The sequence below is a fragment of the Asterias rubens genome, chromosome 3 (genome assembly GCF_902459465.1).
Source record: "Asterias rubens chromosome 3, eAstRub1.3, whole genome shotgun sequence".
Classification (NCBI taxonomy): domain Eukaryota; kingdom Metazoa; phylum Echinodermata; class Asteroidea; order Forcipulatida; family Asteriidae; genus Asterias; species Asterias rubens.
Genome location: NC_047064.1, coordinates 17,851,310 through 17,876,376, shown reverse-complemented (window position 1 = coordinate 17,876,376; position 25,067 = coordinate 17,851,310). Strand labels below are relative to the sequence as shown.

The following is a 25,067-nucleotide window of genomic DNA, read 5'->3' as shown; positions in this document are numbered from 1 at the left end:
GACAGTTCTCTAAGGAACTCTACCTGGCACGTAGATACACACATGGTGTTACCACAAACCAAATATACATTGATACCTCAAATCCTATATAAAGTCATATAACTGCAAAACATAAACAGATAGCCACAGTTTGTAACAAAACTGCAAATTGAAACAAAACAACAAAATGGGATTTCATCCCCCCTCCCTCCCCCCCCCCCCATTTACCCAATTGAACGTTTATTGGTGTACGGTTCCTAATAGCGAGCGAGAGAGTGTAAAAAAGGGAGTCCTTTGGATGGGACGTAATACTATAGGTCCCTTGTGTTATTATCAGAACAAAAATCAATGCACGCAAAAGACCCCAGTACACACTTATCGTTTAAGAGAAGGGGTTCGCCTGGTGTGTCTGGCAGTGCGACTATCTTCAATCATGAAAGACGAAAAAGAGGAAAACAGGGTGCTGTACATCAATGTAAAATGAAATTAACTCCCTCAATGCATTTGACTTTTCCAGGTACACGGAAAACCAGTTGCTGCGTCTGGTCGATGCGTTTGAGGAGATCACGTCTCACTTCAACACTCGCGAGAGACTACGAGAGGTCAGTGATCTTACACTCAGTATCATTGTTGACATAGTCGTTAGGCTCTTTACGAATCCACGGTTCGGCTTTGGATTCGGCTTGAGGCTGCAGCTATAACGAAAACGACGCAAAGAGAACGCGTTCTATTGGTTGAATTGCTCCACGCAAAATACGCCCAAGCTCATTCAACCAATCGAGGGCGTGCATTGTTAACATTCCTGTCTTCATTCTCGTTATCGAGGCCTGTGTGACCGGGCCTTTATTCCTAAGATTTATCCCAAGTTAGGAAGAGTTTGAAAACATGTGATGTCAAAGGTCACATATTCAACGGTTACAAATAATATGCAGGACATCTTACTCCAAACAAGACCATCGGTGAACATTCTACAGTATAATCCAACACATGATTGTTGTCAAAGTAAACGACTGCTTGCCAGTTTATCAGGATTGTCAGTCTATATTTGTTTAATTTCTTATGATTTATGTGTCCCTCTGAATTTGTTGTTCTTTCAAGTTGTTGGACTTCGGCCAGAGTCGCCATCTTGGTCATTTGAAATATGCAAATGAAGCTGCAGTGACGTCGACAAGGGTCAACATTCGATGGATGAGCAACAGCGCTGACCAAACGGAGCAATGGATAAGGTCACTTGTGTACAAGGAATCGAATTGATAATCATCATAGAAAGAGGAGGCAGTTTCAGAAATTCAAACTAGAGCCCAATTTCATACAGCTGTTTAATCACAAAAAGTAGCTATATAAGCACAACAACAGTAGGCTTACCAGAGTAAGGTTACCAGCCAATTGAAAGCGCATGTACAATGTGTAACTGGTATCCTGCTTATTCTCTGCTCAAGCAGGTCTATGAAATATGGCCCGCGGTACCATAAATCCAGCAGAGGAAAATAGTGTTCTTTTGATATGCAATCACAGTTGCGCAAAGTAAAGAATTTAAAGCTTTCCAAATATCGCAGTTGGTTATCAATTTAGTAAATTTCAGTTTACATGTGAGGATTATGAATTACCTCTTAAATTTCCATTTATTGGTGTTACGTCTACCCTTATTCACCCCACAACACCACCCACCCATCAGCCAACCCACCCGTAATGAAACCAAGCCCTGAAACGTAAGATTATTAATAATACAATACACAATGTACAAGGTCACCAAAGGACAGTTCCAACTATGTTCAATTTGATATTGCAGTTATTTCCGTTCTTTAACCAACAAATTTATTAATTAAATCAACTGTTTAAATAACGTTTAAGTTTACATGCATTATCTCAAGTAAAGCGAATGAAGTGATTGTTGATTATGATTCTACCGCACAAGTACCATATTGATGAGTCACGTGTCTTGTTTAGTGACTCGAGGTAAGCCACAAAGGGTGCGTTCGTTTAGCTTCCCTGGGTCATCCCCGGTCTGCCCGGGTGCGTTCGAATAGCTTTTGACGTCATTCCAGGGGCTCACCCAGGTCAGCTCCCAGTGTCCTGCTTGTGGAGTGGGTCACTTGGGGGCTGGCCCCAGGTAAACGACGTCACTACGAGAGCGGTGAGCGGTCGTTCGTTTAGCTCTTGTCAGGGGCTCACCCGAGTGAGCACCGCGGGGTAGACCCAGGGAAGCTAAACGAACGCACCCAATATTGCAAGAAAATAATGCAATTCATGCCTAATGCCCCTTTAAAAGGACCGTCCACAGAAGTGGTCACCAGTGTATTTTAGTGGCTATCGGGAGAGTACGTCTTTGTCGGTGCGTTTACTGCATGCAGCAGCAGTGCTTTGGCCTACCGTAGGCGGACGATTTGGTAAAAACAAATTATACAATTTGTTTTCATAGCTGTAGTTGTTTTCCGTTCTAATGATGGTGTGATATTGCTATCAAACTAAATAAAATAAAGGATAACAAAATATGTACAATTTTGTTTTATTGCTTTCGCATTTGTCAATTTATCTTGTATTTTTTATTTATTTTTTTCAGAATTAAGCAAAGTAACTTAAATCGCACTGTATACTGTCGTACAATGCATAGACCTTTTTAGCAAATACTTGTTAGCATCTGACTTCATTCGTGAATTTCAACCTCTTGGTGCAGCTAAACTAAGGCCCTTTTCGAAACGACTGGATTGGGCGTGCTTTGCGTATACGCGTCCAGGGTTTCAGACGAGAAAACGGAGCCTCAAGTCGAATCCAAAGCCGAAGCCGTGGTTTCGAAAAGGGCCACAAACTCCATCATGCAGCTCTTTCCTAGTATTTGCATACACAAGGCACTTTGGAAATACTATAGTAGTATGACAATGCACTACATTGCAACAAATAGATACAACAAAAAGTATCAAAATTTACACCATAGGGTGTTAAATGAACACTATAACTTCTGTAATGAAATTATATTGGTGTTGTTTTAACACCGTTTGACGTAAATTTGGATTCCGGTGTCACTTTAACACCCCCGTTTCTGCAGTGCAGGCATTGTAAACAAAGATGTGTATTGTACACGAGTGCGAATTTGACCAGACGCGAGTCTGTAGTACGGAGCACTAGAAATGCCATAATATAGCATATACATGCCATATATACATAGAAGATGGAGAGATGTTACAACAATAATAACTTGATTTATATAGCGCCAAATTACCAGAGGATGCAGAGAATAGAAAGTGAGTGTGACTACCACCTACAGATTGGAGTAGACCTACAGGTGGGGTATTTTGACCGAACAGTCTGAGCGTTCAGACCGTTCAATAGGCGAGAGGCAGCAATCTTTCCTGTGGTCTGTGGTCAATGAGGTTACGGCGTAGTTGTCTACATATCTCCAAAGCCCTCATGCATGTGGATATTTCTCCAGCTGTTACAAATCCAGCATCTTTTGAGAAGATCAATTTAAGTCAGTTGACCTCGACCTCTTTGAGCTTGACCTTGCTAAGGCTCCCAGAGGAAAAGCTTGCTGGCTGGAAGCTCAGAATGGCGATAGCAGTGCCATGCAAACCTCACTCTTCTTGCGCAGATTGTGACACTATAAAGCTTGGGGAACCCGAGATAGAGATATATGTTTGATATGTTCTTCCCTCCCGACACCAAGCACCTGGCGTAGCATTCTGTTGAAGCAACCACCACGTTGCTTTTTCTTGAGCAGATGTTAATGTCCATGCTTCGCATCCAAAAAGTAGCACTGGTTCAACAGTGGGCACTGATTCAGCCGTAGAAACAGCTCTCTCACCAGAGATAACATCATAGCTTCAAAGGGAGTATGGGCAGTCATGGATTTCAAAAAGTGAAGACAGATAATCTGGAGCCTTGTGATCTACTTATTATACTCAGTACACTGGCAAATGCTTGGCAACACTCAGGACAATCAGAAGTGAAGAATTGGTGAAGAGACTTTCCTCCTGCAGCCGAGTAAAATAGGCTAAACTTACATATCTCAACAAGTTGAATGGCCCCTCTCGAGCACCGTAGCCTAGAAACGGCGTTACTCCGTTTCTATGTCACAAAGCTCGACTTGTAACCATAAACTTTAACACAAAGGCCTACTCATATTAATGTAATACAATATCTTCGCTAGGGAGGATTAGTGTGCCAGAATCAAGATAAAGGGATTGAAAAGTCTTATCTGATATTATTCATGGTTTTGTATCACTCAGTGTCATTTACGCCCTGTGCACCATTCACCATTACCCGGTAACACATGACGCGACGAATAGCATGTCAACTACATCAAGGTTCATAATTACATAATACTTAGAATACAAGTTTTATATAAAACCTTTATGTTTACATGGTACAGTTTGAACAAGCCCATACTTATAGATAGCAAAGTTTATTTATATCACGTGGGTATAATCTTGTATTAGACCATAATCATGAAGTTGTATAAAGGTCTTGTTGGTTTACCAGCTGCACCAGTGTTGTTCAGATATCCGGCCTGTACAAGTAACGCCAGGGGACGTCGCTGGAATCTGTGAGTTGCATTTTGTTTTACCTTTATGGTTTTAACTTCTTGGCCGAAAAGAAATACCAAAACGAAAATAATGATGTTTGTGTAAAAAAAACGTGTTTAGCGCGTGAGGTGTACGGAAGCCGGTTCTAATGAGTAATGTATAGCTCGTTTTACACGACAAAGTCAAACTAGGGTCTTTATTTTTTAACTTTACGGTCTCAAAATTGGGGCTAATTTAAACCCTTTAAAAAAAAAAGCCTAAAATGTAGTGGTGGAACCAGAGGCGTGGGGGCGGGGGGGGGGGGGGGGGGGTTGGAGCTAGATATACATGTCAAGTTCTCAAAAGAACATAATCTACTCAGAAAGTAGATATACACAACCGCAAGCCAAAATTTGTATACAAAATATTCTTCTGTATTCTTCTGAAGTGTTCTTTTTAGTTGATTTTGTTTCTCTAACTATAACATCGAGATGGTTAACTCTGTAAACTTATGTTCTTCTTAACCCGGACAATCTCAGCAGTCTAGTAATGAGCCATCTACTCTAAGATGGTTGGGGTCGTGGGTTTGCATATCACCTTGATAGTTAACGCTTTTGGATTTTTGTCCATGGGAATCGGGAGGGGAAACTTTGCAACTGATCAAATGGATGAGATACGGTATTGTGACTTGACTTTTAATAGCAATTTGATCTATCGAAACCATTTCCATCTTTTGCGTTTTCCTGAAGACGAGCAGTGAGAGTATACGGTTCGAAACATCGAGACCAACACCAGCTCTTTTAGAGCCAACACTCCCACTAAAGAGATTTACACTCGGTGGTACCCGCAAGCTTTCTATTTATTATAACTATTTGTTTCTGTTTCCTACTCTGTGTTTAGAAGCTCAGAAACTCAAGATGGCGAAAGATGAGTTCAGCCTCGAAGGTGGTTCAGGCGAGAAGCCGCCCGGCCGCAAGGGTAACGGGATGTACTGTAGCCCTGCCATGATTGCGTTCACCATCCTGACAGTATGCGTGCTGATCGCTGCCACAGCCCTGCTGGTATTCTACATTCCCGATCGCACCGTGGTCGTCGACGCGGCTACCAAGGCCCCTCAGGTCGGCAAGACGACTGTAGCGGCTGTCAAAACCCCCGAGCCTGCTAACCCAACCATGGAGCCCGTCAACCCAACCATGGAGCCAGTCAACCCAACCATGGAGCCAGTCAGGCCGACCACCGTGGCGCCGTCAGACCTCATGAAGGGTCGGCTACCCACGTCGGTCCTACCGAGACGATACGAGCTCAATCTCCGCCCGTTCCTGTACGACGATGACGTTCCGGACTCAAAGCTCGGACAGAGATTCACTTTTGACGGCTGGGTCCGGATAAAAGTGCAGTGCATGGAAGCGACGGATGAGATCACCCTACACGCCAAGCACATCACCATTCACGGTATGCCGACTGTACATAGCGTCAGTACACTGGATAAGACTGATATCTTTGAGAGTCATACGATGGTTGAGGAGTACGCCTTCTTGGTTCTCAAGTTGAAAGAGATGCTTCGACCACATGAGGAGTATGACATCTACATCGTGTACTCGGGTATCCTCGGAGATGACGAAGCAGGATTCTACCCGAGCATGTACATGGATTCAATGAACAACACAAGGTCAGTTCGTTTTTGTTTTAGTTTTGCTTTAAAAGTTATGCAAGTTCGCCAAAAACAATGGCTTAAAAGCCACTCTCGGTATAATGGTGCTACAGGAAGAAATATTATTTAATGTGAAAAGAACTTAGGGGGAGCTGAGGGTAGCAATTTGTAATCCTCTTAAAACAGTCTAGATTTTAGGATGGAAGGAAACATGCACCAGTCAAGGAGTTCCAGAGAGATGTAGTACGAGGAATAAAGTAATTGGCATGGCTCCTTGTTCTATACAAGCATGAAAAGAGTGAATATGGGTGAGAAGGAGCAGAAGGTCTGGTGTCACGCTAAAAAATATGGGCGTTTCCGAACTCCCGGCATCTTTGCCGGCTTCAGCTATTGGCTCCACTATGCCAGTCTCGAACCTGCGCTACGGTACGGGCATTTAAATTACATACAGGAGCCTGAACGTTGAAAATGCCTTATGAGGGAATTCGGTCATCATTTTTAAAAGGCAGAGTTGAAAGGCAGGGACAGAAACAACTGATAAAGAGCCAACCGGACTGCCCACAACTGGCTGCCATTACAAATCACATAATGGCAGTATAAAAAAAACAACTAATCTTAAAATCAATCGTAGTGGCTTGTATAACCGACATTTTACTTCACAGATACATCGCAACTACCCAGATGGAAGGACCTTACGCCCGCCGCGTCCTTCCTTGCTTCGACGAGCCTACGTTCAAGGCATCCTACGACGTACAACTAGAACATCGTACGGACATGAGCGCCTTATCTAATGGCATTGATATACGACGTATACAGTTGGACAGCCATTGGTCTAGGACTTACTTCAAGAGGGTGCCTTCAATGCCGACGTATCTTCTGGCTTTCATAGTTAATGACTACGACCATATCGACGTGGTGAACCCTAACGGTTGTCTGGTATGTAAACCCTCGTTTGTGTTTTAACATTTTCGGAAGTTACCGTAACTGATGTATTATTCAACTGTTCCCTAGTAGGTTTTTTAAGGAATTTATTTACATGTTTCTATGATTATCTGTAACATGGTCTTTATTTGGCATTAGGCCGTACAAAAAATGTATCCTCTATAAAATATTCAAAATTAATAATGACCTATTTAGAAATTAGTAATTTGTTTCCTCCGTCTTTTACTGATAGTATAAGCGTAACACTTACTGCAATTAACTTCAATGTACAAGGGACATCCATTAAGGCACATTACTTATCATTAAGTTGTGACGTTGTGTCTTTTCTTTCACATGTGAAACATGTCACAAACAAGTATGAGGCCTATTTATCAAGTCCATTATAGTGAAACAAAATAATGTTATTTAGTGATCTATGTCCATTTGTTTTACACAGTTGGCCACACATTTATTAACCATTTCACTTATAAAAACTGTCTTTTTTAGGTAAAGAGTTTTGACGTAGTTTCTTGATTCCCATTTGGTGCAAGACTGAATTGATCGATCTTGGTAATACATTTTGTTAATGTTATTCCTGATTGGATTCTAGATTCGCATTTGGTGCGACTAACAGACTCTATCAGGCTTTGTTTCCTGACTGGTTTGTAGACTTACACATAGGGCCCTTTTCGAATTTAGGGCTTCGGCTTTGGATTCGGCGTCAGGCTCTGTTCCCTAGTCTGAAGCCCCGAGCACGTACGCAAAGCACGCGCAATTATCGAAACAACCGCGGTGCCATGCTAATGCCGAATCTGGAGCCGAAGCCGCAGTTTCGAAAAGGGCCAATGTGCAATATATTTCACTTTTATATTCTCGATACAATTCCAGATTCGTATTTGGACCGAGAAAGATCTGATTGGCCTTGCTCCGTACGCCCTCAACGTCTCAGATTTAGTTCAGACGTATTTAGATGAGTATATGGACAACGAGTTTCCATTGGATAAACAAGGTAATGTTTCAACCCCGATCAATCCATCTGATACAAAAACTCATTTCACTTCTATGATACACAAACTACACAAAATAAACAAAAAAGAACAACATTTATTCTATTCTTATCTTCTTCTTCTTCTTCTTTTTTTTGGGGGTGGGGGGTGGGGGGTGGGAGGGGGGGAGGAAATCAGCAGTTAGTTTGAGGGATTGGAACCCAAAACCTAGAAATTTGAAGTCCTGTAGTCTAACCACTGAGATTCGAACCCACAACCTTGTAATTGCAAGTCCAGTAGTCTAACCACTGGACCATTCGTCCGTGTGTGTGATTTTTCTTTTTTCAGATCATATAGCTATACAGGATTTCGGGGCCGGTGCCATGGAGAACTGGGGTCTCATCACCTACCAGGATATCTATCTTCTGTACGGCATGGAGGACTTTGGTGACAACACATTCTACTCGGAGATTATCACCCACGAATTAGCTCACATGGTAAATATTATTATCCTCCTTTCTCCTGAAGATGAGCAGATAATACTGTTCGAAACATCGATACCACACCGGCTCCTTTTTTTTCAGAGCCAACACTCAGACATAAGAGATTTAAACATGGTTGTACCGGCAAGTTTTTACTATAGGTTTTCTCGGTCAATTTCGGAAAATGAGCAGCCAATTTAACCACCAAGCTATTCTATTTCGCGCAAAATCGAGTGCTACTCAGTAGGGTCATTCGATTTCGTTTTGGGATGAGTCAAATGTAATGTTGCGTCATTCGAATTAACAAAATAATCATTCAATTTAACAATTCATCAAAGCAGCATTCAAATTCGCAGACGCTTCTTCAGGCGTGTGTGTCATGAAAAAGAATGACGCTACGCTAAATTGAACAGAGTGCTTAAGGAATTTGACTCGACCAAAAACGAAATTGAATGTCTAAATTCTGAATTTGAAACGCGGTAACAACTGGAAAAGTAAAACGGCTTTAATTCGAACGCATGCAAATTGAATTGACTGCTCATTTGCCGAATTTGACCGAGAAAACCTATACATTATTTCTTAATGGTTTATTCCGATTTATCCACACCATGCAAAGCTTCAAACCATGGAGCTATCAAACAATACTTATCATTCTCCTCAATATATAGGTCAAGGGTTATAACAATTATGCCAAATTACAGGTCAAAGGTCAGTATTAATAATACCCACCCAGGCGAAGTGATCGTTGGTGTTTGAAGTCGGCTCCAAGTTATCGATAACCAATCGTAAGACTAGAGAGTCAACACAGATAAATATACCACCCCCGTTTATATAGAGATAGGGTGAAACGGAACGTGGGATCAATGGCTATAAATTATAAAATAGATAAGTGTAATCTCGGTTAATTTTGGTTTATGTTTATTTAAGTAGATTTGAAGTATCGCTTTGGGTGTGTTGTGTTTTTGGAGGCCACGACCTCTGATAGGATCCAGAAGATACAATTGGTTTTAAAGGTTCCCGATACTGATCACATTTTTTTTGGCGAAGCGTTTTATTCCCAAACGCAATTGACTGAGTCATGGAGTTTCTGTTGACCTTTAAATGCACTGGACATTATTGGTATATACTCAAAATAATTGTTAGCATACAAAACTATACTTGGAATTAAACGAGCAATGAAGAGCCATTAATAGTGTAAAACATTGCGGAAACGGCTCCCTCTGAAGTGGCATGGTTTGTGAGAAAGGGGTTATTTCTCATTCAATAATAAAATACTTCAGACCTGAAGCTTTTTATAAAGCATCCGAAAGCACACCAATGAATTTTAGGGTGTTTTTTCTTTCTTTCATTATTCTCTTGCAACGTAGATGAGTACACCATATACACCAATTAAGAACACTGGCATGTACCCATTGCCTTAAAGACATTGGACACTATTGGTAATAATCTAAGACCAGTCTTCTCACTTGGTGTATCTCAACATATACATACAATAACAAACCTGTGAACATTTTGAGCACAATCGGTGGTCGAAGTTCTGAGATAACAAATGAAAGAAAAAAACACCTTTGTCACACGAAGGTGTGTACTTTCAGATGCTTGATTTCGAGACCTCAAATTCTAAATCTGAAGTCTCGAAATCAAACTCGTGGAAAATTATTTCTTTCTCGTTACTTCCGAGGGGGCCATTTCTCACAATGATTGCACTATGTTACCAATATTAAGGTTTTGTGCTAATATTTATTTTGAGTAATTACCAATAGTGTCCACTGCCTTTAAGCTTGGTTGAAATACTAATAACCATGTCCTTTTAAAATAAATATGTGTTTTGTGTTCTTTTCCTGTTGCCCAGTGGTTTGGTAACCTAGTAACGATGGAGTGGTGGGACGACTTGTGGCTTAACGAAGGGTTTGCAACCTACTTTGAGCACATCGGTGTTGACTTCGTACACCCAGAATTCAACAAGGTGGGCTGTTTACATTTATCAGATAAAAAATACAGTGATCGGGATTAATTGTTAAAGGTCAAATTGACCGTTGCATGATTTTTAATAGATATTGAGTCAAACCCAATGGCAAATTATATCGTTGTTTATTTTCCCCCATTTTCATAAAGACCCTATCTGTTGGGAAGATTATTTGGGGTTGAACACAGAAATAATTACCAGTAAGAGTGGGACTCTAACCAATGACCTCTTGATTAAAGGGTATAATACACTTTTTCCTTACAAAGAACACAATGTCGACAGATTTACATTAAACTTACACAATTTGAAGATTATGATAGTAGAAAGCTTCCCTTGAAACTTTACTTACTGAGGTGCTGTAGTTTTTGAGAAATGAGTAAAAGTAATAATTTTCGTCTCAGTTTTAGCATGTAAAAACGTATTAACCAGTTATGCTATGTTTTTTGTATAATATCATAACTGGTCAAGGGGATTGTACATGCTAAATGATACCAAAATGATTTTGTGACTTGTTTTACTCATTTCTCAAAAACTATACAACCTGAGTTAGTAATATTCGAAGGGAAGCTTTCCACTATCATTATCTTCAAACCCTGTAAGTTTAATGTAAATCCGTGGACATTTTGAAAAATGAGATAGCCCTATGTTGGCGGTCTCCCTGGGAAGCGGCTGAGGTTGTATCGTAAACCTGGGGATCCCTGGCTACACGGCAGCTTAGGGTTTTTGGCTTCTGACTGCACCCGCGGTCAAATATATTGACGAAATAGTGAGACTGCCAACGTAGGGTCAGAATATCTAAGTAAAGGGCTCCCTATTGTGTCAATATCTTCATTGGGGAAATGAGTGGATCGCAAAACCTGAATTTGACTTTCCAACCAATCTTTAAGTTAGACATTTAACAATAATTTATCAAAACCGAAAGCAACACTCACAGAGAGGTCCCAAAACACAATCCCTTCCAGATTAAATAAACATTAGGAGGCCGGAGTCCATTATCCCCACCCCAAAAAAAAAAAAAAATGTATACCAAGATAAATATAGAGGGTGCTTTTTTCACGGAAAACTACACATACAAAGGTACGGCTATCCAAAGGTTGTGGGACTAACTTGAAGTTTTTATGCAAATATGAAAGTTGCGTCGGGCACAAGTATAGATTGAGGGCGCGCTTGCCTTCATCTTAGAACAACCATATTGAACAATAAGAATTAATGAGACATAGCAATGTTGTTAATTTCAATTAGTAATGAGGATGCAATTCTGTTGAGAGTGAAGGTTTCCTTTTCAAGTCAAGCTTTGAATTCAGCATTTGGTGGAAAAACTATTATAGGCCACTATAACACAATGTCGAATTCTAAAAAGGCATCGGGACGGCTCTTAAAGGCAATTAGGTGTTGTAACGATTCGACGTTTCGATCCGTAAATTCGGATTGCCTTTATTACCCCCAGCTCGTACTGTTAATACTGATTAATTAAACATTTATAACAATAACATATGCGACTATTCTATTTTGCAGTTCGAAAGATACTATATCGACACTGTGAACGTGGCGCTGTTTTACGACAGTCTGGGTACCTACCCGTCCATCAGAGCACCAGTCTATGCTACAGATGAAGACATAGGCAATCAATTTACTCGCATTACGTATCAAAAGGTAGCACACTTTATATGAAGTCACATTAGGAGCATCATAATTAAACTACACAAAAACGTATTGAAAGAATGGTATCGTATGTAGATACCAAGTAACATGATCTTTCACATGTTAAGGGGCCCAGTTAAAGCCCAGTGGACACTATTGGTAAATATCAAAGACTAGTCTTCACAGTTGGTGTATCTCAACATATGCATAAAATAACAAACCTGTGAAAATTTGAGCTCAATCGGTCGTCGAAGTTGCGAGATATTAATGAAAGAAAAAACACCCTTGTCACACGAAGTTGTATGCTTTCTGATGCTTGTTTTTTAGACCTCAAATTCTAAACTTGAGGTCTCGAAATCTTGAGAGAGTGTGGGCGTATTCTGCGTGGAGCAATTCAACCAATCGAGGGCGTGCATTTTTATCGTTCTCGTTTTAGTTCTCGTTATCGGGGCCTGTGTGACCGGGCCTTAAAGGTTGGTAAAAACGAATCAAACGGCCCCTTGCCAGCAAATCCCCAGATTGTCCATGTCAAATGCCAATTTGTCTAATCCCAGTGTCCGTTTACAACCCCAGGGAGGATCTATCATTTGGATGATGGAGCATTTCTTGACCCTCGAAGTCTTCAACCTAGGCATACAAAACTACCTCAAGGAGCGGGCCTACAACAACGCCAATGCAGAACATCTATGGCACGAACTAACCTACGTATGTATCATTTCGGTTAAAGTTATCTGGGTCGTTAAGAACATGGTGGCTTTTTTAATAGTAAAACAGCGAGTGTTGGAGCAAAGATGCCATCATCACGCATTCTTTGTGAAAGCGTTCGAAAGTTATATTATTTAAAATTACCAATTATTCAACTAGTATCTATAGTTTTCATCTTTCCGAGGAATAATGGTCACCGACGTCCGCAACAACAACAACACTGCCAAAGGTATTTTGTTGATATGGACGTTTTTGTTGCTGCTGTTTTAATCTGTTGCTTGTGTCTTTGTTTTCTCAATCCATTTTTTATATTTTTTTTTTCATTTCATTTTCAAAATGCTTGGATTTGTCAGGACAACATGAAAATCATAATGTTTTTAACGAATTGCATAAATGCAAAAAATCAACATTAACCAAGAACAAAAACTGTACAACAAATAAACAAACAAAACATGATCAGTGCCGTTTTTTAACCGATATACAACACCAAACAGGCCAGTAACAACATGATTTGAAGTTATGGTCGCAAACACCCTTAAAGCGCACACAAGAACATGGCAATAATTATTGAAATCACAATGAGCCATAAAACTCTCACGAAATTGATATCCCCATATATATTTTTGCTCCACTCTCGACTTCATTTACTACGTGCAGGCCGATAAAGACGTCGGGAAACACGACGTGAAGAAAATCATGGACACTTGGACCCTTCAACTCGGATACCCGTTGATTACTCTGACAAGAACCGGACAAGACGTTGTGGCAACACAGAAGTTGTTCCTGCAAGTCAACAGAACTGCTCAAGATGAGGAGTTCGGCAACCTCGGGTAAGGCTCTTGAAATTGTTCTTATTTCTTAATTTCAGGCGGAAATTTAACTCTGACCTTAAGTATGTAAACTGCGTCAACCATGGTATTTGTGAAAGTGTAAAAACAGTTTTGTTTCGTGATCAGTTTTTTGAATGTGATGACCTTGATACTCTCGGTCTGCTACTCAAATCGTTCTGACAATCTCTCTGTTTCAAATTTGTTCCAGGATGGTATGGAGGTCGTCCGAGAGTGTCAGGGTTATCCTGTTTCTTTTTTTTGCGTGTTTATATCCCTTGTTTTGTATTTTTGAAGTAATTGTTAAAAATCTTTTTATCTTCTCAATTTTTGGATGTTTTGAGGAAATAAATAAATAAATAAATAAATAATTTATTTAAGTAACTGGTATAATTATATATATATATATATTAACATTATTAAATTAGTCGGCCAACTTCCCTTAGATCCATCAAATCATTGAGAAATGACCGCGGGATGAGTTAGATGCCCCAGCATCAAAATGAACAATGATCACCGCCGCCGCAAGCACTAGGGATGTATCAGCCGCATTGTCGCTTCTTATGCAATACTTATGCAAAGTATATGCTCCACTTTCTAAACAAATTCTGAAAAGACCAAAAGGTAAGTATTGGAACAAATCGCTCCGTTGGCCACAGCTGGCCATCTGTCAGAGAGCATGGTTTATCGTTTACTAGAAATCCCGCCAGTTTAATACAACTTCTTTCTACATGTAGGAATAAATAGGGAATCATTTTATGATATGAACATTCAAATTCACGGTTTGACAGCAGCAAAATTTGACACTTCGTACCTTCGTACCTTTTGCAAGGTACGATGTTCTGGTTGTCTGGTTAAGAAGCTACTGATTGAACTTTGACATTATTATGGCGCAAAGGCCCCGAATTTCTATGCATTTATTGCTTAGCAGTGGGTTGAAGGCAACGAGTATTTTCGAAACAAATGTTTAAATTTCATAGTGTCCGAATGAGTTCCCGTTTTGCACTAAACGCTGTACCAAAGGTAGTGGTTTCGAAACCACTGATTACGCCGGAAGTGTTTCCAGGCTTTGCCGTATAGTTTAATCATGGATAGAGTGGGAAATAAATAGTTAGCGGTATGCAGTGTATAAAAGTGAAAACATTCAGTGGATAAATTTAGTTGTCAGTGCAAATGTCATTCATTTCAATTTTAACTTTACAGTTTTTAATTTTAATTTTTAACGAGTTGTAGTGTGGACCGTCTTTTGTTCTCAGGTCCACACTTCGTAAGTAGCGTTAACACACTTAAAGAAACGGTTAATACAAGTTATGTCTGGTTTCTTTTGTAAACTTACCATCTTCCAGAGAATGTTGGTTGCCTGTTATGTCCCCGTCAGAGCTGGTCTGTTTTAAAGTTGGACACCAATCAGATGAACAAACATGGTGGCCAAGTTTTCCCGATCCTGGTCGAAAACACACGAACACAAACCGTAAACGTTCACAAAAGTCCCCGCAACGATACCAAGCTTCCATTGTAGTCCACCCTGTGATGAGGTGATAACATTTCACGTGGTGTCGATGAAGAATTCAACCGGTCCGGACCGTCATTTACACGGCGTGTCTCTCCCGCAAAAAGACGGTGAATCACGTCAAACCTGTATACGTCAAGTTCCCTGGTCCGAGAAACAACTCGTCCCCGTTGTCCCCCGTGGTTGCCACTGTTGGCTCTCATTGGTTTATCTCCAAGCCGTTCACCTTTGCAGTCCCCGGTTCGAGCCTGGACCAGAGCCTTGCATGTTGATTGGATTTTCAGTCCCTACCTAACGGCGTGGGTTTTCCCCACCGGGTTTTTTCCTTAAATTTCTCCATGGTCTTCTCTATACAAACATTCGGGGTTATGTCTCCACTATTGAGACGTTTTGCCGAGTATAAGTTATTCAGATTCAGACTCATATTCTCCGAGTGAAATCACATAAATATTTGTCAATACACCAAGCTTCTGGCACTTGGTTAAATTCCAGTAAGCATAATTTAAAGAATATTTTCAAGACCGTTGGTGTTCCTTTTTTTACTTGGCGTTTCCTAGATGGCATTCCAATGGAAGTGGAGTACCGAACCGTGAAAAGATCAAGTGTCTGCAATGACACAAGAATTTGCAGCTGCTCATTGACAGCTAGTAGCCCTCGTGCAAAAAAAAAGAAAAATCCACATCTAAGTTGTTGCGTTACACGCTGCTATTAGGATTCAAACTGCCTCTAGACATCGGTTGTCTAGGTGGAAGCATCCTGCATTAGCAATGCAAAGGTCACGGGTTCGAATCCCACATGTGGTTTTGTTTTTCACAGAATTCGGGAAAGTGTATACAGTGTACAGTGCTCAGTAAACTCCGGTGTTTAACACAAGTGTAGAGACGGGTAACGTTGGCAATGGGTTATAAACGACATGGTGTATTAACCACCCTGCCCATTCTGTTGTTTTTATTCAGAATGGAGGTTCTAAAAAGAATCTGAGAAATTGTTTGCTGTGAGTTGTTGTTGCTGTTTTTGTGAAGTTAATACGTTTATTGTTGTTGTTTTAATTTGTTTTTCTTTCACCTATGAAGACGATCAGAGCATACTGGCCGAAACGTTGAGTCCTTAACCACCGGAACCAACACTGACTCTTTAAAGAGATCCGCAATTCTCTATTAGTTATACTTCCTCCAATATTCCAAATCATACTTCTTCTTTTTTTAGGAAGGGGGTCCCTAAGTTCCTTCTTTCTGACACATAATCGGGTATTCTGACACATATCAAGAATTAAGTAATTATTTTGTCCCTTTTGCTCAGGTATCGCTGGTACGTTCCATTGACCTACGTCTATAAATCTGGACCAGCTGATCAGTATGAAAAACCAGAGAAAGTATGGATGGAACCAGAGGACTATTGTAAGCAAGTTTGTTTTTTGTTCTTGAACAAAATTTCATTTCAGTATGATGTCATTAGTCATTTCAGAGTGACTTTGCGTTTGAACAGCCACCTCCAGTTTTTAGATCTCAAAACCTATAGCGTACTATATTAATTTATTGTAATAAATAGTTAGAGGCCTGCAAGTGTGATATTGATGTTAACTGAATGGAGCTATTTTTCCCGTGAGATTAAAGTGTGGTTTCGGGGACCGTTCGGTTGTTTTAATCTTCATAAAAATGTACAGCTATACACAATAAAACTGACATCATTTCAATAGTTGGTTGCGTTTGTGAGTTATCTCAACAAAAATCCGGAGCGAACGCGTTCGAACGTGTCCACACAAATTGGGAACATAAATTGTTACTTGATAACCTTATTACTTCGAAGGGAAATGTTTATCAAAGTGCTTTGGGCCTTATATAATCAAATACTGCTGCTAACAAACAAAATGTATTGCCATTAATTTTAAAGGAACACGTTGCCTTGGATCGAACGAGTTGGTCTTTGAAAAACATTTGAAACCGTTTGTTATAAAATGCATATGGTTGGATAGATAATTTAAAAATAGAGTATAAGAATCCACATAAAATATGCCTCTAAATTGCACGGTTTTCGTTTTACGTCGCCGAGAAACACGTCGCCGAGAAACACAATTTGGACTCCTTAAAATGGCCGACCGGTGTTAAGGCCTTCCGAGGCAACGTGTTCATTTATGAGGAGGGGGCCTATACGTAATACGTATACCCTTTTTTTTTACCATGTTTGCATCTTATACCGTCATCCATTTTGGAGGGTGAGCAGTTTGCATCACAGCTCATTTTCTATTTTGATATTAATAATTGCAAACATTCTTCTAATTGTAGCGTATTTTACTCTACCGGACGAGGCTGCCTCTGATGACTGGTACCTTGCCAACGCCAAGATGGTTGGTCTCTATCGAGTCAATTACGAAGACGACAACTGGCAACGTCTCCTGGACCAAGCCGCTACCGATCCAAGTGTAATTATTGATTACCTAGCTTACTTGTCGATAAATTGAACGAACATTACATAATTGGTTTTCGCTAACGAAACAGTTGCTGGCAGTGTAAGCAGTTTATGTTATCATACATACACTGACAAACCTGTAGAAGTTTGAGATCGATCGGCCATCTGGGTCACGAGAAAAACTGAAAAACCGATTACACATTATTTGCATGATGCGATTTTTATTTCTTACCAATTCTGTAACGTTCCTTTAAAGGGTTTTGATACATTTTATAGACTAAGTTTTTGGCCATGACATGAATCCCTATTAAAAGAAAATATAATTTACCTGTAGAAGTTTTTTTGAAGAAAAAAAATAGGTGAAAACACGCGTAGCAAATCCGTTGTACATGCTAAAATGATCTATACAGATTAATAAAAAAATACAGCACTTTTTTTTTATCCAGAAGACAATCATTGCATACTCATCGAAACGTCGAGTTAACCTCCGTGTCTTTTAAACCACCCTACCCAGCAAACCGTACTACCCTCCCACCAAGCGAAGTTTAAAATCCTACAGTTCTTTGAGAAAAATATGTCTTGTGTATCATTCATTCATGAAGGTGTTCATTGAAGAGAATCGAGTCGGTCTCATCTACGACACGTTTTACTTGGCGCAAGCTGAAGTAATCCCAAACTCCGTCTATCTGAACTTCTCCGCGTTGCTTGAGCCGTCTTCCAACTCGACTCGAAGGGCTGTAGTTGCAACATCCTCATATATCGCCAAGATGCTGCTGAGCGATGACATAAGACGATCCGTCTCTTCAGTTCAGGTAATTGACCCAACTTCATCCAATCTGCAGCCGATTTCACGAAACTTTACGCAACTGCGTAAGTCCACTTGCGCAACGTTTATGGTGCAAGTTGCTCCATAAACGTTGCGGAAGTGGACTTACGCAGTTGCGTTAAGTTTCGTTAAATCGGCCGCAGGACCTATAACCGGCCGGTTACAGAGTGCATCGCATTTAATAGGAACGCAACTTTGATAATGGCACATTTAGAAACTACTGGGCATGTACTATACAGGTGGGTAATTGCCTTCAAACGTGCATTGCTATAAAAAAGTTACACCCGCGAAAAAAACAAAACAAGAGAACAAGCTACCAAGATCCTACTCCAAAAAATTAACAATTGGCAAACATAGGTTGTGATGCTTTTATACACTTACTTATTAAAAAAAAAAGTTTTAATCATTCAATTGTTTTACCAAGAATGTAATCGTCTTTGACAGGCGACAGCGCTATACACACCAACATGCAAACACTTCAAAAACCCGTATTAAAACATGTATAATATAACAGCTATATGGTGCTATAACAGCTGTTCATTATTGTTCAAAATTGAGATTAATAATGCTAATCGTCCTCTTATCTTCTCAGACTTACATGCAGCGATTGGTGGAGCCCTTGTACGCCGAGTCTGGGTGGGATGCTACCTTTATACCAGACGTACAAGCTGCAAGGTAAGCATCTCGTCACGCTCTATTTTTTGTGGAGCTCAAAACAAAACAAAAAATGCGAGAGGAAAAATGTGTTATCCCCTTTACAGTGTAAAAGCATGAAGGCTTGGGTATCATCCACTAGGAGCCTGGCTAGTAGAGATCAGAATACACTACCTTCCCCAATTGTCACGAAGCATATGGTTTTAAAATTGCCTTTGCTCAAGTGTCGTGACTAGGATTCGAACCCACACTCTGTGGCTGACAACACCAGAGCTTGGGTCCGGTTGGCAAAAACGTGTGACTATAAAGTTACAAAACAACGTGTTTTTTGTGTACAGATTGTGTGCATTTTAGGTGACTTTTGTGTGTTTTATGTTGATCGTTGTTTTAAGTTTTAAACTTTGAAAATTATTGATTTATTTACTTTAGCGGACGTCAAGGAAAGAAGAGTAGAATCGATGTGACGTCAATGGCATGTTTCTATGGCAACATCCACTGTGTTTCCAAGGCAACAGAGATGTTCGAAGATTTTGTGAACAATCCGACATCGAACCTGTAAGTTTTGTCAATAATCGTTTCAAAAGTTCAGTGAAGATGTAGAAAATCTGGTCATAAATGGAAACAACTCCTCTGACCTTTGCGTTGTGAACCACGTCCGTAGGACGCTAATTTGGAAAGAAAAAAAGAAAGAAAAAAGAAAAGAAAAACAACGTAAATCCATAAAATTGGGTAATGGAAATCGTAAATGGGTGATGTAGTACTTTTGTATTAAGATGTGCACTTTTAAATAGTCTTGTGTCCGAAGAGTCTCTTTGGCGAATAGCCAAAGATGTTTTTCATTTTTACTCTTTGCCAGCCAGTTTTTTTTTATTTTTGTTTATGTCTCACGTTTCATTCTTTGCCACCAGAATTCCCCTGAACCAGAGGTCAGTTGTGTACTGTAGCGGCATTCGTTTCGGTGGCCAATCTGAGTGGGACTTTGCGTGGAACATGATGCAAACAACCAATGACCGACGGGAGCGATCTCGATGGGTAAGCGCCCTCACGTGCTCGAGGGACGCTTCACTTTTAAAAAGGTACATAAAGGCTTTATCAACTCGTAAGTCTGAGCCCCCCCCCAAAAAAAAAAAAAGTGAGATAGCAGAAGCAGGATACATTTGCGGTAATATTTTCAAAGACAAGTATCCCCACTAATTGGGTATCACAACATATGCATAAAACAACCAACATGTGAGAATTGGGCTCAATTTATTGGTCATTGTTTGCTCAGTTGAAGCCTTTTATTAATTGAGGAAGAAAATACCTCTTTCTCAAAAACTATGTTATTTCCAGAGGGAGCCGTTTCTCACAATGTTCTATACTATCAACAGTTCTCCATTGCTCGTTGCCAAGTAAGTGTTTTAGCTAACAATTATTTTGAGTAATTACCAATAGTGTCCAGTGCCTTAAAAGCTAAATATATTGCTTTTTACAAATCTTTGCAGCTATTTGCCCTTGGTGTTGGATGCAACCGTCTTCAATCGTAAGGATGCGGAAGTTATCTTGATGGGTGTGGCCGAGAATCCAGCTGGATACGGGGTGGCCTGGGATTTCATCCGCAGCGAGTGGGGAGCAATCACCGCCATGTAAGAGACTTATTTCTATATAAGTCCAATTCACAACATTTTCTTTTATGCAAGTCGCCAAATACACAATGCCTGAAGACGCTTCAAGGTGTTGGCTACAACAAGCTTTTTTTCCAGGGGCCGTTGCCACCTACTCATGGGGCTGAAACAGAGTTAATACCTTTACAGTCCATTCGGATGTAGGTTCAGCGGTCATCCATCAGAAGCCATGGCTGAAACAGCACAGAAAGCATTACAAAACCACCGCATAGAGCAAACTAAAACATAACCAAACAGCGAATTGTGTTTATATTATCAGCAAATGAACGTTCGGCATTCTTTTCAGTGTTTCCTCGGGATCACTACAGTAGGTCGATACCAAACGATGACCCTACAATTAGCACTCTCATTTATATTATTACTAATTAAACTTTCGACATCGTTTCCATTGCTTGAACAGGTTCAAGAGAAACCGTCAGCAGAACCTCGCTGACATTTTTGAAGAGATGACGTCATTCTTCAATACCCCACAGAGACTGCAGGAAGTAAGTATTGCAAATAATCCTGATTTAAATTTTAGAATAGACATCACCATGTAAACATAATTTATACACATTTTTATTTGTAATAATTATTATTGGTCTACTGTTGTAACATAATGTTATGTTTATACACCGTCAATTTTCTGTTGTACCGCTTTTCAAGGCAATACAAAGGCCTAAGCACGACACACCGCGCTTTTGTATATTAGGCCTATGTTGCCATCATGTTATGCAAGTTCAAACGAAGAAAAAAAAATAGCAATTAAGGTAAAACATCAAAAACTATGAACCGAAGTCAGATGAAATAAATATTTATATTTTTTTTTTGCGTCCGCAGTTGTTGGAGTTCGGCAACGACCGTCACTTCGGCGGCATGCAGACGGTCTACGAGTCAGCCATCACCACAACTGAGGTGAACATACGGTGGATGACAAACAGTGCAGAGCAGACCAAGCAATGGATCGACTCGCGCGTTTATAAACAATGGTAATATCGGATACAGGTTTCCATTAGCACCTCGTTTTTATTTTAACAAGGAGAGCAACACATCTTAAGCCCCTTTCACACGACGGCAGTTTAGCAAGGGTCCCTTGCTTAATTTTAGCTTGGTTGCAAAATTGCACCTCGGGTGAAAGGACAATGTATATATACTGTTCATCATAAGAGAGTGCAAAAGTTGAGGTTTCACTCTGGGACCTCGGACAGTTCAAACCTAGTTGCCCTTTTACACAAAGTGTTATTTGTAAAAAGTCTACAACAAAGCTCAAATTAAGCATGGGACCCCTGGTAAAATGATGTCGTGTAAATAGGGCATTAAAAGGGAAAGAAGCAGGTTTTAAACAACATTACTAAAATGTTGTTATTATTAGTCTTATAGGACGGAAATATCTACCATTATTAGGAAACATTTTAGGCCGACTTTTATTATTATTCTTTTTTAATTTTGAGACCATTAGTGACACGCGAAGGTTTAAAATCAGCTGTGGTGCACCCAGCAGCCACTGCCAGAAACACCCGGTCAATCTTCCTTCTCTTTAAGGTATGACTGGTTCCATCATAGTCTAAACTATAACAAAAATAAATCCCACTGATGTAGAAAATCCATTTCTACGGACTTGTACAGTTTTCTTTGCTTTTTTACCCAGTATTAATCCGAAGGTAACATTATGGTTTTTAACGTCATGGTAAATTAATTTAATGTTTAATACAATTTTGTATTTATGGTAGATTAAAAATGAATGTTTATGGAATGATTATGTAGAATAATGAGAGGAAAGAATCGCTGTTTATGATCTTTCTTAGGATCGTTACTAATTGAGAAGAAAACCAAAAATTAAACCAAATGATAAAAGACAAAAAGGGCGATTTTTGTTCTGTTTTTATTGTGCGCCACAATCGTGTCTTTCGTACATAAAATAGATTTGTGCAGATCTAAGCCCGATGTTAAAGACACCAGACACTATTGGTAATTGTGAAAGACCAGTCTTGACACTTGGTGTATTTCAACATAACATGCACTCAATTACAAACCTGTAAAACTAGAACCTATTGGTATTCAAAGTTGCGAGTTAATAATGGAAGGAAAAGTGAACTGTCTTTCAGATGCTTGATTTCAGGAACCATTGCTTGTTACCACGTAAGTTTTTATGCTAACAATTTTTTTGAGTAATTACCAATAGTGTCCACTGCCTTTAATAAAGTCAAAGTAATGACCGATAGGTCACGCCATTCACCGATGTGTTGATTAAGGGTTAAACAGTGTAATTTACACTTACACATAATTTACACATTGTTTACAGTAAACAATTTCAAAACCCTGCTTCCCGAGAAGACTTGTATCAATTACAAACATCCTTTAAAAATCCTTTCAAACCAGTTTGAGAGTCAACCTGACACAGAAATGGGTCAAGCTAAGTCCAAATGCGTGATACTGACACAGAAGTGGTCAAGATTACTCCAAATTGGTCACACTGACACAGAAATTAGTGAAGCTGACTTCAGATGGGTCATATTGACCCAGAAATGGGTCAAGCTGACTCCAAATTGGTCATACTGACACACAGATGGGTCAAGCTGACCCAAACTGCGTTAGGCCTTGTGGTATCCGCGTCATTTATGACCCACCCAATAGTTTTTGAGAGTGTATTTGAATCTCAATAATGACAAATAAATATTCCCTGACCTTAATAATATACAACAGCCTCTCGGTTTCATTTCTACACGAGAGTGTAGCACCACCATGTTAAGTTTCAAACCCACAATGATACAAGCACCAAGTATCTTTAAAAGTATGTCAAAATACGTTAAAAAGGCGAAATGAAGGTTACAAAGGTGAACAAATCTGGTTACAAAAGTAAAGTGAAACAACATGTCAACTCAATTTAGTTAAATGATCGTTGGGTAGGGGACTAAATTAAGTCTAATAGCGCAATTGAGGGACCATGGTTGCTCAATGAGTTTTTATGATCCCGAGTTCTGACTAGTAAGTGATCTTCTCTTTAAGAAAGTCGAAAACAGTTATTCTGATATCGACAACAGTTGCCTGTTTACGTGACACCAAATTGTTCTTTACTGCTCCTTTACAGAATAGAAACTTGAATTACCCTGTCTTCTTTACATAAATAAGTTTTAATTGTCAGTAAACCTTTCAAAGAACAAATACAATAGAAAATATATACACCTTTTTAAAATAGTTACACACCACACCAAATTTCCACTGTATATGAAAAATATACATGCAAGTGCACAAGGCGTTAGTATCAAAACAAAAACACCACACAGTGAAAAAAATAGCACAAACTTCCCTGTAATCCATATATAATATTAAAATATCCGAACCGCAATATTCAAATAAAAGGGATGTATGTATCCTCATGATCATGGTACATGTATCCTCATGTACCTTATATTGATGCATAGACAGTATTGCCAAGTTAGTCGAAGTACTGCAGAAATGTTCATAGCTATGTAGAAAAGCAGTAAAATACACGTCCATAGCAATGTACCTTCAATTGATGCATAGAGAGTATTGACTAGTAAGTTAAGCATTGTGGAAATATCAATATTGCTATACCCTATATTGGTGTACACAAAGTCTAAGTATGCCAGTAGAAAAGCAGTCAAATATAACTCCCTGGCAATGTACCATCAATTGATGCGCAAAGACAATATTGGCAATCCAGTAAAGGGAAGCAGGTTTTATCTTAATATTACGGAGTTATATATACATTGATACATTTTCTCATGATAGTATCGCTATTTAATGCCTAGTTGCTGAATTCTCAGCCGGATACCTGTACACAAGCACTAACATGTCAAAGCACCAGACTAGTTTTCCCCAAGCCTCACTCTGGTTAGCCAGCACCGAATGAAAGATACACATTAACTTTGATATGACACTTGTTTGTACAACTTGACGTTTATCAATATCTTTTGAAGTCAAACAACTATTGAGTAGACTAAAATTTGCTTAATTGAACCACAACAATACCTCAACCAAAAATATATAAACATTAACCCATGAAATTAAATTTCGTTTGGATCATGAATACAAATACGATTATTTTATACACAAATTTGCATTATGTTTCCCATAAATGTTAATTAATTAGTCACTTATCACATCAAATCGCAAACAGAAAAACAAGCTACTAAAACCCGCAAATATATCGCTGCTTAAACAGCAAATGTTGCTTAAAAAGTTTGTTGCTGAGCAAAAATAAGTACATTGTAGGATACCAGTATACAAATGTTGCACGCTGTGACGGGGGTCCATGGTGTTTTGTACACCCGAGGGGGGAAATGGCACCCGAGGCAGAGTGTACATCACTTTTCATGTTACCCGGCCCGTCGAGCCATGTAACATGCG

General features: G+C 39.6%; 1 protein-coding gene across 1 annotated transcript in view; it reads left to right on the top strand.

Annotated features, from left to right (window-relative positions):
• The window catches only part of LOC117288116, a 76,381-nt gene extending 53,567 nt beyond the window's left edge, over positions 1-22,814 (top strand). Inside the window, 20 exon segments of the mRNA XM_033768816.1 lie at positions 497-581; positions 1,078-1,214; positions 2,540-2,550; positions 5,379-6,147; positions 6,792-7,065; positions 7,939-8,059; positions 8,385-8,533; positions 10,371-10,484; positions 12,000-12,137; positions 12,699-12,830; positions 13,488-13,660; positions 16,467-16,564; positions 17,450-17,586; positions 18,176-18,385; positions 18,992-19,074; positions 19,483-19,608; positions 19,962-20,129; positions 20,538-20,678; positions 21,118-21,202; positions 21,537-22,814. Of these exon segments, the coding sequence (XP_033624707.1) occupies positions 497-581; positions 1,078-1,214; positions 2,540-2,550; positions 5,379-6,147; positions 6,792-7,065; positions 7,939-8,059; positions 8,385-8,533; positions 10,371-10,484; positions 12,000-12,137; positions 12,699-12,830; positions 13,488-13,660; positions 16,467-16,564; positions 17,450-17,586; positions 18,176-18,385; positions 18,992-19,074; positions 19,483-19,608; positions 19,962-20,129; positions 20,538-20,678; positions 21,118-21,202; positions 21,537-21,689 (3,304 nt within the window). The 3' untranslated portion in view covers positions 21,690-22,814.
• Positions 22,815-25,067: the final 2,253 nt, after the last annotated feature.